General features: G+C 40.6%; 1 protein-coding gene across 2 annotated transcripts in view; it reads left to right on the top strand.

Annotated features, from left to right (window-relative positions):
• LOC138605003 (regulating synaptic membrane exocytosis protein 1-like) overlaps window positions 1–15,238 on the top strand; it is an 89,931-nt gene that overhangs the window by 20,028 nt on the left and 54,665 nt on the right. For both annotated transcript variants that reach the window (XM_069677071.1, XM_069677072.1), the window contains exon 2: window positions 7,380–7,593. In XM_069677071.1, coding sequence (XP_069533172.1) covers window positions 7,380–7,593 — 214 coding nt within the window. The remainder of the gene's footprint in view (window positions 1–7,379; window positions 7,594–15,238) is intronic.

The following is a 15,238-nucleotide window of genomic DNA, read 5'->3' as shown; positions in this document are numbered from 1 at the left end:
TTGTTTCCAGAGGAAGCATAAAAACCATCTAAACATTTCATTACCATGAATATTTTTGCAATCTTTTCTAATAATGCTGTACAACTGTATGATAAAAAGGTTAACTAGGTCTATGCTGAAATACCCCACAAATTTAGGGTTTATTGCCATTGGTGCGGCCAAAAGAATGAAAGAAACTGAATCTTCAGCATTGTTACTTTATAGTGTTATAGTTTTTATCCAATGCAACGCAGTTTTCAGGTTAGCATTATCTCATGCTAGCTAGCTATAGCTAAAAGAAAGTCTGTGAGCAGCAGTTGTCATTTTAGCATAAAGTCCACAGCCATTAGTTAGAAATGAGATGCTGACTTTTGTTTACTCCTGTGTGAAATTGAAGATTGAGGTGTTAATTTTTTCACTGAATGCTACGGCTGAAGCAATGATAACCAAGGTAACCTGCGCTCCACCAAAAGCTGAAACACACACTGCTTGTTTTCTAACTTCTCGTGTCTCCTCAAACTGAGAAAAATCCTCTTCAAGGCCTCACCAGGAATCAGCTGATGGGACAGAAATAGTACTGCCTTATGCACACACACAAACACACACACATACACAAAGCTTCCCCCTCTCCCCTCCCCATCCTTGGGCAATGTATTCATAGCAGTGCTAATTAACAACTCCACACCAACGACTGGTGAAGAGAGGAGACACAAGAGGGAGAGATGAAAAGGAAACGAGAGAGAGAGAGAGGCAGAAAAGGAGGAAGAGGGAGTCCTTGGACATGCTGAGCTGAAGAAGTGAGGCCCCAGGCAAAGGCAAACCCATACATGTGGGTATTCTGTCTGCGTCATTGTTTATGTTTGCCTATGTGTGTGTGTGTGTGTGTGTGTGTGTGTGTGTGTGAGTGTATGTAACTGTGTGCATGTGTGTACATATGAACTCTTGTTTTGACAAGACCTAAACAGGGCTAACCCACATCTGGCTCTGTCTGTCCCTGCTGGCTCACTGTTGTGTTGACCTACAGAGAGGGAACAGACACAGTTCAGACGGTTCACACCACTCGGACCCCTCTGGTTACTGTCTGCTAAGGCCACAGGCTAACACTGTCAAATAGTGACACATAACAGTTGTGTGAACAGGTAACTTTTTCAGTAACACTCTAAAGAGTTTCTTGTTTTGTGTGTGAACGAACACACTGGTCCTGATCAGGAAACGTTAGCTTAGCCCTGGGAAACGACAACGTTGCTAACAGGCTAACTTGACATGTTCAGGAACAGTTTTGATTAACATGTTTTGTCTTATCATCTTGATAGCAATTAGCTGGTACAACAAAACATGGGCTGGGCTTTGTTTAAAGTTTGGTGTACATGTTTAAGTTGCTCCTTAGTTGGCTCGGTTATATATATGAACGTAGCTAGCTTAGAGGTTAGCCTAGGTTTTAAGTTAATAGATATGACACACTGGCTGCTACTTAAAAGGAGCCATATTTCTTTAATGGAAATTCTCATATTTTGCATGGCTTTCACATGCATGTTCACAGTGAAAAAGTGAAAATGGCATAATTCGGTGTTTTTCCAGAATTACATTTTTAAAAAGGTACCCTCTGAAATGGGCTGTTCAGAACAGCTGCAGGTTTCTACGTAGAAACTTACTTTCACTGAAACCGACTGATTGTCATTCACTGTCATTCACCTCAGGCTGCCTTCTTGCACTAGCTTGTAGTCAAGTCGTTGTCAAGATTTCATCTTACTATTCCGATTCTGGCTCGTACATATAAGGTTGAATACGTGGGGGAATACACTTCAAATCATGTCAGCCAATCTTGACTAGGGTCTAACATTTGAATGGCAAAACAGCTTAAAAAATGTCGAGTCATCATGCCTTAAGTCGGTAATGTCTCAAGTCATTAACTTGCAAGTCCAAGTTGAGTCATAAGTCATTTATTTTTTGTCAAGTCAAGTCGCAAGCCTTCAAAACAGTGACTTGAGTCAACTCGAGTCCAAGTCACCAAGTCTCAAGTCCACATCTCTGCTAGTTACCTGTACAGTTATTTCCTGTATCTCTGTTCCAATAGTTTCGGCTCTTGAGGGAGAGAATCCACTGGACCTTCTTCAGACACACTCGGACCAAGCCAAGGATTTAGTTTAAAATGTGTTTATTGAATCAGGGCATCTCTCGTAAGAAACATCAATATCAAAAAAATAAACGGCTTCCACCCTCATCGGGTCTTCCTCAGGGCGTGGCTAGGAAGAGTCATGAGGGTTTCGCCTCTTGCACTGCCCCTTTAGGAGAGAAGCTGCAGCCTATAGGACTATAGCCTATGTCCGGCCATCAAATGGGAAAAGTGAGCAAAGCACAGACATTATGACATTTCATCCCACAGAATAAAATGTAATTACTTAATATTTTAACTCTTTAAGTGAAATGGAATCAGAAGAGTGTTTGCTCCACCAAAATATTTGCACTCTCCTTCAGCATCTGTGATCTTGGGCATGGTGGCTGACCTCTGGGGAGGCAGCAGGCTCGGGCCTGTAATCGATGAACACACAGTAGAGTGAACACAGAGATGATGTCCTTACCTGAGAGGACACCTGTGTCTTCAGAGTGATAATGATTTCATGTGTATGGTGAGTCACTCACAGACAAGAAAAGTTTAACATAAAGGTATCGTTGATGAATTGCATTGAGGTGGAAATTTTTATGCAACGTGGGAGCTCTGTGTGTGCTGAACATAAAGTGCATAAATCTTCTGTCACATTATTGTTGCCATAATTCTGATGTTAATGTTTAAAATGAAAAACATACTTTGCATTTTGCTTAATTATTCTAACAGTACATTGCTTTCAGTATGAGTACAAATTTAACTATAAATTAATATTGTATACATTTATGGAATCTCTTATTCATACCGTTTCCTCGCAATGCTTACAGAAACCGGAAGTGCAGCTGCTTGGCTCCGCCTACCCCTTTCTGGCAAAATACATTTATTTAAATGAAAAAGTTTGAGATTTTTACTTGAATATATTGATAAGTAAATAATAAATAAGCAATTTAACAGAAATATAAATTTGTGTCACATTTTTACCAAAATGTTTTTTTCTTTATATATTTTATTTCAGTTTAGGCAGCTTTCGTCCTCCATACTGATGCTCCCCAGTGAACCACAAACAATTAATACAGCTTTAAAGCCAGAAAAGGTTTCCATACTTGTAGTGTAGCGACATTGGAAGAGATGACAGTTTGGAGAAACCAGAAACATGCATGTATCTTTAAATAAAGCAACATGAGAAATTAATTCCCCTGATTAACATTTAAGAGACATTTTTGCCTACATGTCCTGTAGATGAGAAATGATCCAGTCCTGTTGTTAGATAGATTTTCTGCAGGGCTGGTTTGTGATTCAGGACACAGAACACAGATTTGAAAAGTCGCCTTGTGCAGCGAATCTCTGCTGAAGTGTGTGGATTCAGAGGAGACGACTGATGAATCGGCGGCTCTAAGAACAGGAACAGCTGGTGCACTGACACCCGCTGACACCCAGTGCTTGACGCCACTGCGTTACCATGACAACCGGCTGTGCACCCTCTGTTTCTGACAGCTGTTCCCATGGCCCCTGGGCTTGGCTCAGCCCCTGGACTCACATTGGCAGGATGGATAGCTTCTCGGGGTCAGAGGTCATGTTTGTGACGTTGCTGCAGTGGCCATGTCATGCTGTTTTTCCATTTGAGGAACAACACACAGATCAGTTTAGTTGAGGTTTGTGTCAACTCGAATGTCCATTTATCATTTTTTTTTTTTTTTCATAGGGACAAAGCATGTTATAAGCATCAGTACAAACATGACTTAGCAAGAAGCCTACTTTACATTTGTAGTCACTAGGCAGGCAGCAAAAACTGAAACAAAACAAGTGTCAATATAAAGATGAAAAGATTCCATATACAAGTACACACTAGTTAAATTAGTGTGTGAGTGAAAACCTTCATTTACATTATAAATTATACATAGATTTATATATTTACATATCTGGATGTGCAGGCACTTTCCACTGTGTCGCTCTTGTGGACTACAGTTACATCTTTCTACTGGAGGCTTTATTACTGCATCAGCTATAACTATATCAGTATCATCTGTACAGTTATTATTACTGTACTGTACAGTTCAAAGCTTCCCCCTGTCCTCCTCAGTTAAGTTATGCCAAAACTGGTGATGTGTGGGTGATCAGAGTGGATGCAATGAGACTGCGATGATCTTCATTATGTTACAGGTTTTTTTGTTGTTGTTTAAGTGTTAACCTGCATCACACAATAATCCAAATAGTTATTTTCTGCTAAAATTTTTGTTCTTTAAATACCAACTCTACATTTGAAATAGCAAATAAACATCTGTTAGATCAGTGGTTCTCAACTGGTCTAGCCTCACGACCCAGTACCAGCTCCTTAATGACAAATTGCGACCCAAATTTCAAGTTTTTCAACCACTCAAAAATGGTGCAGTTTGTACCTGAGATGGAGCAAAACGTCACAGTATGTCAACTTCACAAAACTCAACAGTGTAATAGTCAAGCAAAATGACCGGCAGGTAGCAGTGCATAAGAGGAAAGTTTCCCTCTACGAATAATTTAAGGACATAATCGTCCCAATTTAACCAGACGTCTACGACGGTCGCTTTCCTTTTTAGACTGTTTGCTTCATCTGAGCGTCGAATTTGGTTCTTCTGCTTTCGATTTTCACTTATTTTTGAAGTTGTATTTGTAGTCATCGATCTTTTCTTTGTTTGTTCAGCCATAGTAGATTACTGTTTACTCGCAACACTTGCTGAGACTGGAAATGCACTGTAGCTCCGCCTACCCTCACTGGCAGACCAACCACTGCTGGGTGATGGAAAACATGTCACTCACTTGGCACCGCTTGTGATTGTCACAGACACCCAGTCCATAACACTGCAAATGCATCAGTGGACCATAGGCTCAATCACCTTTGTGTTACCTCATTCGGCGATAGATAGTGACTTAACAGATATTTATTTAAATGAAAATCTTCGAGAGTCTCACTTTAGCAGCCTTTTTTCAACAGAATAAACTAAAAAAGTGCATAATTAATGCAACTACTGTAGGGCTAATCAAGACTGTAAATGTAACTGTAGCTGGGATGACCCCATAGGTGGATACATGGAGTGTGAATAAACTACACTACTACTGCCCGCATATCATAGGATACCCACGTCCTTCAAAATAAAAGCGCAGCATAGACTTTTTGCCACAACTTTTTCAAGCACACATCCGCGACCCACTGAAAACAACTCTGCGATCCACTTTAGCGTCCCTGACCCACCAGTTGAGAACCACCGCTCTAGATACTCTCAAAGAACGGCACACTTCTTTAGAATCATTCTTCTAAAACCTAGCCCATGATTTCTGTACAAGAGGAACAAAAAGTAATTCAAAGCACAAGGGCTTTAAAAATAAGTTGATGGCATTGTTCAAACTTGATAACTTCATGTCTCAGTTCTACTTGCAGAAATAATAATAACATGAAATATATCACTGTGTTTTATATTTAGTTTATTTTAACAAGAAACCACTTGTTACCACCATTTTTGTTAGGTGTTCATTGTGTGCTTTTATGGCAACATATCTAAAAGTGAATGAGTCATCCTAACACAAAGGAGGTAGGTAGAAAAAAATAGTCCGTAAAAAAATAAACTTAATAATAAACTTGGTTTGGTCAGTTTTACACAGCATACAGTAGCTTATCTTTAAAGCGCCCAGGCTCTGCATTATAGACAGCGGTGAATGCTTTGATGTTGAGCCCTCAGGTTATTACAGCAAATCTCCTTCAAGCATAACAAATCCTCAGCATTTAAACTTCAACATAACAAATATTTGAGAAAAATGCATATAAGACCAGATAATGTTTAATTATCAGCCTGAAGCTGCATCACTGTGTGTCACAAAGGATGTTTCATTTTGTAACCTCGACATCGATGTGTATTTTTCCAGAAAATATTCCTGGCGATAACATTTTTCTTCCACATTTCATTCAACATTTTGCGTCACAGAATCAGTGTCCCCCGTTTCAACCCTTCCCCCGTGTCGGCTGATTGGCCGAACACGTCGCTGTCTGCGTGTCACCTCCCTGTTCAAGCTCTGTATGGTGGCCGTCTGCTCTCTCCACTCTTGTATTATCCAGAGACAGTCAGAGAGGCACCAGTGAGGAGGAATGTAAAAGCGTCTTCTGTCAACTCATTTCCTGGAAAGTTTCTGTTTGGCAACTTATAAAAGATTTCAGTGAGACTGTATATTTTGTGGGAATTGCGTAACGTTTTGTTTGGACAGCTTGTTTTTCAGAAAAGCCTGACAAAGACAGATCTTTCTTTCTTCCTACTCAAAAGTTTTCTATAAAGACACAGAAGTGTTCCTGGAATTTGGATGGGTCATGGTGGAGGACTGTTATCTGTTTGATTTTTGCCACTACAAAAGGCTGCAGACAACAGATCAGCTGTTATGTTGTCTACCTGCTTCATACCCAGCAGCTAAGGACTACAGGCGGGAGGACATGTCTGCTTTCAATAGACCCAGGTGATCTCGTTTAGCATCAGTGTGCTGCTAATCAGTAGACTTTCCATTTATATAACTTTCTAATTAGGGTTTAGAAATTGTTTTTTTCTGACTAAGAAAATGTGCAAAAGTCTGAATGCCAGAGCCCTGCATTGTCTTGATGCATTTCTCTTATACAAATAACTTTCAGACACAGCTGTTAAGTCAGTTTGCTGCAGGAAACTTAACTAAAGTTTGTGTGCCTCCACAAAAAAGGCAAATTGGCTGCAAAAGCTGCGAATGAAGCCATCTCCTTCCTCTCCATTATCTGTCTCACTCAGAGAAGTAATTAAAGTGCCGGTCTGGGTCCCCTATATGAGAGCCATGCTATGCTAATGCAGTATTCCTTTGACACTTCTGTTGAGACAACATTGTGGGTGTTTTCACATGGACTGATTTGCAATTCACACTCGGGTTATTTCCATCACCGGCGTCCCGGGAAGCAAGAAGAGGAAGGGGAAAGGCTGTGAGCCGCAGAGAGCAAAACTGAACTGAAGTTTGATTTAATTGCGTGTATGATTTTTTTTTTCTTTTGAAAGGCACCTTTCAAGTGGGGCTGTAATTGCCAGTTATTTTGCAGTAACTAAAATGTTGTTCACAAACATGCTCATGAATAACATCCATTTTGTTACTTTTATATTTATTTATTTAAAATATTATTCAGAAATTACACGTCCTGTTCTGTTTTTGTTTTTTTGATCAAAGAACATAAAGACAGAGATGATCGGTTTAAAAAGCATTGAAGGATGAAGTTTATCAAGTCAAAAACTTTTAAATCTTAAACTTTTGTCCTCTCTCTCCTCAGAACGCTGCACCAGCAGTTTGAGAGCTACAAACAGGAGGTGCGTCGCATTGGGGCAGAGACGCGGCGTCAGCAGACCCAGCAGAAGGACGACGCGCCCACTTGTGGTATCTGCCGCAAGACAAAGTTTGCAGACGGCTGCGGCCACCTCTGCTCCTACTGCCAGACAAAATTCTGCGCCCGCTGTGGAGGGCGGGTCTCTCTGCGCTCCAACAATGTGAGAAACCTGACCTTTGACCTCCCACTTTTATCTTCTCCCTCTCACACTCACCTCATTCCGGCTGAAGGCTGATGTAGAGTCTTTTTTTCTGCATCTGTGTTTGTTTGCGTCTGCTTCGATGCTTCCTGGCCACACTTTGGTGACTCCAAAGTGTATTGGAAGAATGGCTTGGCACCAGTCATCGGCCCTTTGTGGCTCATTTTAAGTCTGAAGCTGCACTGTAGTTGGATTGTTATAAACTGATGCACCTGAGCTCAGTTGAATGTAAAAGCACTCCAGTAGCAGCATCTGTGTTGTCCCTTGTCTCCTGTGAATGCACTGCAGCCATCACAAGCCAGCATGTCAGACGGAGACAGTACTGACCTTCTCAAGCAACATGCCCAAACAAAGACCAGGACCAGTCCGACAAAGAGGCTAACAAGTTCAGATCAGAAGATAGATGTTGTAATATTATAAAAACCCAACAATAATCTCACCATACTGAAAACAGTTCAGAAAATGGCCATCTTTGCAACTTAGGTTATTTGCAACAGTGAGATTTTTTTCCAGATCATCACAGTTTAAAAAAAAAAAAAAAGTATTTAAATGTCCTAAAAAAGACCTCTATGCTCAGCTTGTTACAATCAATTTTATTCTTCCATAGACTGTAAAAAAGAAGAGGATGTAGCCACTATGAAATCTCCATTTTGAAGCCTCGATTTGACATTTTAGCAGACAATCTCGGATATTTAGACGTAGGGTGAGACTGAACATTTTGTTAATTTATAAAAACATAGAATAAAAACATGCCTCCCCAGCTTGGGTCCTCTGAGCTGTAGTTGGGAGACCCATGGTTTCTTTAGGCTGATTCAATTGCTTTAGCTTGGCTTGTAGCTGCTAACTAGCTACCTCACTCATGAAATGCCATGGTCATTTGCATAAAACCAGGTAATCTGCTCAAATTATTGTATTTTCTGCAACTCACTGACGAATGAAATTTAGGCTGACTCAGAATACGATTATAGATTTGGTCGACTATATGGGGTCAGTCTTAGTTGCCATTACACGTGTAATTTGCACTGATGATAAATAACACTGTAAGTAGAGGCAGCCAGAGGGCAGTTGTGATATATAATCAGGAGTCTAAAGCTATGCTAGCAGTGCTGTAAGGACGTACCTCACGATGCACTGTGGACCATCAACAAGCCAACATGATCACAATGAAAATGATAACATGTTGACGACAGTGTTAATCCTAGTTTAGCTGGTTAGCATGCTATCATTTTCTTGATCGCAAACACGGCTTTGGTTTGTTTTGTTAGGTAATTGCAGGTATTTCACCACACACCAAAGACTTACAGGTATTTGATCTGATGATGGTGCTGGAGGAGAACTCAAGGAGTCTCTCTAGTTATGTTCTCTCATGGGAAAGATGCATTTCCAAACTTAATCTATCCTGTAGTGAGGTTTCACTAAATAAGTGACCTGTTGGTGGCACTAGATGAAAAGTCAAGTGATCACCTCAGTCAGTAGGCTTCCCTCTGTGTGGAGCATAACAAGGTTAAAAAGAAAAATCAACAAACAAATAGATAAACAAAACATGTGTTAACTTAACAAATGTAAAAATAAAAAAATATATAGATAGGAGGGCTCCCTGGACTCAAATTAACTTAGTTAAGGTCTGACATTTTAATGCAGTGACAACAAAGACAAACAAAGAGTTGTTTTTAACCTAATCTCACAATGTACAGGACACACTGAGCAGTGCTACCTCTCTAGTATTATAAAAGGCCCACACCATACCAAATTATAACTTCATTTGATCCAGGTTTGTCTCAATGAGCCATCCATCCATTTACAAAACATATTTGCACTATTTTAAGACCCGGCCCTCTTCCATCCGAGCACTCTCTGGGCTTCCCTCCAACCTGAGAGAGAGCACCTCCCTCTGGGTATCTTACCTGACTACAGGCCCTCCACCCTCAGCCTGCTGGTCCCCAATCTGTTCTGTATCCGCCCAGACCAGCTGGGCCTGAACTCCCACTGGCATCGCACGTATGCAGAACTCAGGGGCCAGTGAGAGTAGGAGATAAAGATAGTATCCCTGTTGGTGAAGCCATTAATATCACGTTCACAGCAGGCAGGGTGGAAATAAAGACATGAGACAAACGTGATGTAAATGAATCCATAGCCAAAACAAAGTATGTTGTTTTTTTTAAGGGACATTGCTCAAAATATCTTAAACTATATATGGCCTTTTCAAAATAATGTATGTTTTAATGTGAAATTGAATGTAATGAGATGATACTTAACTCTAAAGTCACTTTGACACGGTGAGTTAAGATAAGATAATCCTTTATTCGTGCCATAACGGGGAAATTTACTAAAAGTTAATTACATTAATACTCACAAGACATAAGAACACAACATTCAAATTGTCTTCAACTTTTTTATGTGTGTGTACGTGTGTACAGTTGTAAAAGATTTGGTGTGTGTGTGTGCGTGTGTGTGTGTGTGTTGGAAGTATGAGAGTTTGCTGATGTTTTCCTTCGTCCTGGTCATGCAGCCGGCCAAGCAGAATAACAGTGTCTGAAAAGTGTGAGTTTAGTTTCCTCATATAAAAGCCTTCTCCTTATACACAGTGTTCATTCAGCCCGCTCCGGCTGTACACCATGCTTTTATCCGGCTTGTAATTTGGATTTAAATAAAACATTTACACAGTATAGTTTGTTAGAGGGAAGCCAGACAAAGATACTTTTGAAAACAGGAAGACCTTTCTTTCGCACAAATCTCACAAAACAGCGACAACATACTTTTACTTTCTGCAGAGACCTTGATGGTTTTTTTATGGACGATAAAGATCCAAAAAGACTTTGAGCTGCAGAAATGTGACGTGAATTTGTTGTCACATCAACAAAGAGCAGCATAGAGCCAAACAGTAGTTCTTCTTTCTTTATGTGACCTCACCATTACACCTACACCACTACAGCTCCAACCTGCTTTTTAAAAATGTATTTGCTTAAATTTCTCATTTTAACGTCTTAAAGAGGATTTAAGAAGATACATAGATAGATAGATAGATAGACAGACTTTTGTTGTCATTTTAGTGCACAAGTACAGTACAATGAAATTGGATGGCTGTCCTTACCGGTGCAGAGATCAATAAATAAATAAACTATATTAAACCCCAAATATTGCCCATTTGGACACACCTTAAAATTGCACACACACCTAGCATTGCACATTTGCTGGTGGACATTAGTATAGCAGATATTAACTGACATGCAATGCAATTTTGAATGCGTGCAATAGACACAACTACAGTTAAAGTCATTATGTTGATGGGGTGCCGGTTTAGTGCAGCGGTTTAAGCGTGCTCCTCATGTACAGAGACTTAGTCTTTGATGCAGCGGCAGGTTCGATTCTGATCCTTTGCTCCTTGCTACACATCGCTTCCACCCTCTCCTCCTACTTTTCCAACTGTGTCACTATTGAATAAAGGGACAAAGGCCAAAATAAAGGAAGTCACTATGACAATAATTTAGTTTTGAAATAAATTCTTACATGTCATGTTACGTTATATACCACAACAAGAAGGGCTCTGTATCTGCTAAAAAAAAGGTAATTGGCTTTAAAATATTGGGCGGTATACTCGTTACTCGTTACTTGTTTCTAAGCAGCTTACTTTAATAATTAATCACTTCCCACTGACAGAGAGAGCTGTGCAGTGCAGCCCTGAGCCCTGCAGAAGGCATCACAGCAACACGCTGTGCAGAAACCATCCACACTCTGGTTAGGCCTCAAAGCTTCACCTCTGATTCACACTTTGATGGACATAATGTTTTATTAAAGGATGATTAGCAATTATATATACATATTTCATCACACTGCATTTATTTGTATTTACTTAAAAAAATTAATCTCCTTATAGTCTTTACCACTAATCCTCTTCAGGGAGGTCTGGAGCCTATCACAGCTGTCTTTGGGCGAGAGGTGGGGTACACCCTGAAATGAAAGCCAGTCAATCACAGGGCTGACACACAGAGACAGACAACCTTTCACACTCACACCTACACGCTATTTAGAGTCACCAGTGAACTTGATGTCCATGTCTTTGGACAGTGGGAGGAAGCTGGAGAACCCGGAGAGAACTCACGCATGCACGGGGAGAACATGCAAACTCCAGACAGAAAGGCCCCCTATGTCCGAACCGAGATTCAAACTAGGAAGCTTCTAGCTATGAGGCGACATTGCTTACCACTGTATGTATATGAAAATAAATAAAGTTGTGCTAGATTGAATACATAACTAAATTACTTGTAAAGTGAATGAATATATTAAATAAAACAAACACGTAAAACACAGTCACAAGCATTCATTTAGCATTAAAACAAAGTGAAAACAATCTCTTTGAGCTAATTAGCTTGTATCCTGAGATCGCCAAGATCTGAAGTTGTTTAATTTCAGCGTAAGCCACAAAGTCTCTTTAAAAGTCAAAGCCCTTTAATGTGAGTGTTGAGACAGAGGTTTGTTGAGGAATATTCTCCATGTTGCTTTTGTTGTCCCAGTTTCCTCTCCATGCTGAGTAGCCGTGATGCATCCTGATGATGTCACAGGCCATGAGTCACACAGGTCATGCCAAGCTGGGTCATGCATGTCGCCGCAGCCTGACATGTCACACACATTCACATACTGTCGTCCCCACCGCCTCACACTCTCTGTCACTAAATATGACGTATGTGTTTCGACTCTGCAGAATGTGATTAACAACTGTTTGCACCACGTCCTCTTTCCCACTTTTCTCCTTTGTTTTTTCTCCTCTTTTCCCACAATCTGTCCCGATCTCCCATTCCAATATCTCACCCTCTCTGCATCTCTTTTCTTTATAACCTTTATGTTCTTTCATTTCTTTCTCTCTTTTCCTCTCTTACTCCACTTCCACCATCACTTTTCTCAATCCTCACTGCTACCTGGACTGCATGCCACAAAGGAGGACAAAGTGGTTAGCATCTTTTTTTGTGTTCTCTCTGTGCTGTGATTGTGATGTTTGTGCCCCCGAAAGGTAAAAAAACAAAACAAACACTGGCTGTGTTCAAATGTGGAGCTTGTCTGTTTTACAGCATTTCTACCCCGGAAAGATGATTTGAAGTATTTCTAAGTTTAGTTTCTTTTATAATTTCCCAGCTGAAAGAAAAAACCAACATCAGCCGATCCAAGGGAGTAGTGAGCGGAGCCAGTGTGTGTACAAATCCACTTACAGATTACTGACTTCAGTGAACAGCGGGATAGTTCACAGTTTTTGTTAACTTTGATTTTTCAGACTTTTACTGAACTGTTTGAGTTGGAGCCACGTGGAACTCATGTGTCCTCAGAGGATTTTCTCTCCAGTGTTACCCTGACTAACTCTGTGTCCATTGTCTGTCTCCTCCCTTTGCAAAGTGTGTCATAGTGAAGGACAGGGTAAGGCCTGCTGGGTGAGGGATTTTACTGCATGGGTCACGACTAATGTCTCCCCTTCATACTCGGGTCTGTGCTCATTCACAGCATCAGAACAGGAATTCAGACCCACCATCAGTTTTTGCCTCACAGATCATTGTGGTTAAGTGGTACTCTAATTCTGGGAATGAATGCAGACCCTGAAAACCAGCTGACGGGCAGAGCAAGCATGAGCCGTTATAAAGGCTGTTGGCAGGGGTGTTTGACCTAGGGCTGCCCCCTAAAGGCAATGATTAAAGTCATCAGTCCAAAAGTGCAGAGTTGACTCGCATTTTGTCAGTTGAATCTGTGCTCGTTAGTATTTTTTTTTTTTTAAATGCATCAATGTACACAGAGCAATGCAGGAGCCACAGCATGGTAGGCAGTTAACTTTACAGAGTCTAAAATGACCCTTTAGTTGTTTATAAAGTTTCAATCTCTTGAGCTCTCTTCCTCTCCAAAACAAACAGACAAAAACAGTAAAAACACTGAATAAAGCAGTTTTATCATAAAAATCATTGTTTCTGCGGCACCTTTTGAGAGACACAGGATATCAGGAGAGGCTGCGAACCGAGCTGCTGGCTTGTTTTAAGGTTAGGACTCCTGTGCTGTTTATCCTGCACAAGGTTTTAACTGTCTGTAGAATTATCCTTCGACATCTTATCCTTTCCAAAAAAAAAGACTGTAAATAAATCCAGTATAAAAGAATGATGTCCTGTGTTCCTCAGTACACAGAGGACATCAGGAAGGGGCTGCCAGCTGAGCTGCCATTAGCTTATAGTTGCTAGGCTTGTTTTAGGTAAGGATTCCTGTCTATATGCATTTTTGGCATTGTGATATACTTAGCTAAAACCCATCTTTCAGAAGGAATACAGTCGAGATGTATGAGACTGCACAGTCTCTGATAGACATATGTCTAACAGGTTAGACATGAGGCTCATGTCGGCTGAGTTTGTTGTGGACACATGAAAAAAACAGGAATGTGTAGACTTTATTTTTAACATCCAAATCTGTTTCGACTGACAAAATTCAGAGTCTGTACAGCCCTAGTTTGACCCCTCTGACCCGTCCTGACCCCTCTTCCTGTGGCTGCAGGCATGGCTGTGCTGAAAGGGGACAAGTGGAAACGGGAATAAATCTTTGACAAAAATGGGGAAGGGGCATTGGCATTTTAGCCGGCATGCTTATAAGAAAGCACACTAACCTACAAACCATTAATCTGAATGCACAATGGATACACACTCATGCCTGTGCATGCTTTCCCTGCCTGTGTGTTTGAGACCAGACCAGCCTGCCATGGGGAGACGGGAGGGACCCAGGTATATGTTCCACTTTGTCCACGTACCACGTTCCCTTAATGCTTGGTCACTGCAGAATGTCACCAGAGTGTTGTAACTAATGAGCTCCATTAAAGTCAGCAATGTTGATGAGATAGCAGTGAATTTAATTTCGGATCTGTCAGAGTGAGAATTCATCGTTTGACAGGATTGTGCATGGAGTTAAAGCAAAGCAAATACAATAGAGAAGGGAAACTCAGTCTTATAGTAAAGAGATGCAGCAGCTTTAAACGAACTGCCCACATCTGTTATTTAGAAAACTATAAGATCAGAATCCTAGAACCGGGTTCACTAGACTTTAGCTCGAATATGACGAACAGATTGAAGCTTTTTTACAAGGAGAATTTGACCTGCAACAAAATAATGATTCTTCTTAACAGGCCTGTCCAGTTTTTGATTTCTTTGAAATGATCTGTTGAGGTGGTCTGTTTGCAAATAGCAGAAGTGAGGCTCTTTTTTAACCATTCAAAGACAAACATATGAGCAAAGTGTAAGAAAAAGGATAAACATGGTTGCTGGTGGAAGCTGCTAACAAGCTTAAAATATAAATGTCAAGAAGTTGCACTTGAACACATCACAAAGAATTCAGCAACTAGCTTGTACGTACCTGGGTGAGAGTAACCTTTGATACCAGCAGGTGGAGATAGTGTGCATCGGTCAGTCAAAAAGGGAAACCAGAAGACCAAGGACTGTGAATATGAACTATTGTTAGGTAGAGGTAGTGATCGCCTATCATTTTCACACTAATATTGTTCACCACTCAGACAATTACACAACTACTTCTAGTCATGAATATAGCAGATAAAAGGTTGCAAATGGCACTAGCTTTGTCAGCCCTTTTGTTTTGCTTA

This window comes from Semicossyphus pulcher, unplaced genomic scaffold (genome assembly GCF_022749685.1).
Source record: "Semicossyphus pulcher isolate SPU_LCO1_2020_fin unplaced genomic scaffold, fSemPul1.0.p SCAF_27, whole genome shotgun sequence".
NCBI lineage: Eukaryota > Metazoa > Chordata > Actinopteri > Labriformes > Labridae > Semicossyphus > Semicossyphus pulcher.
This window is presented reverse-complemented; position numbering and strand designations above follow the sequence as displayed.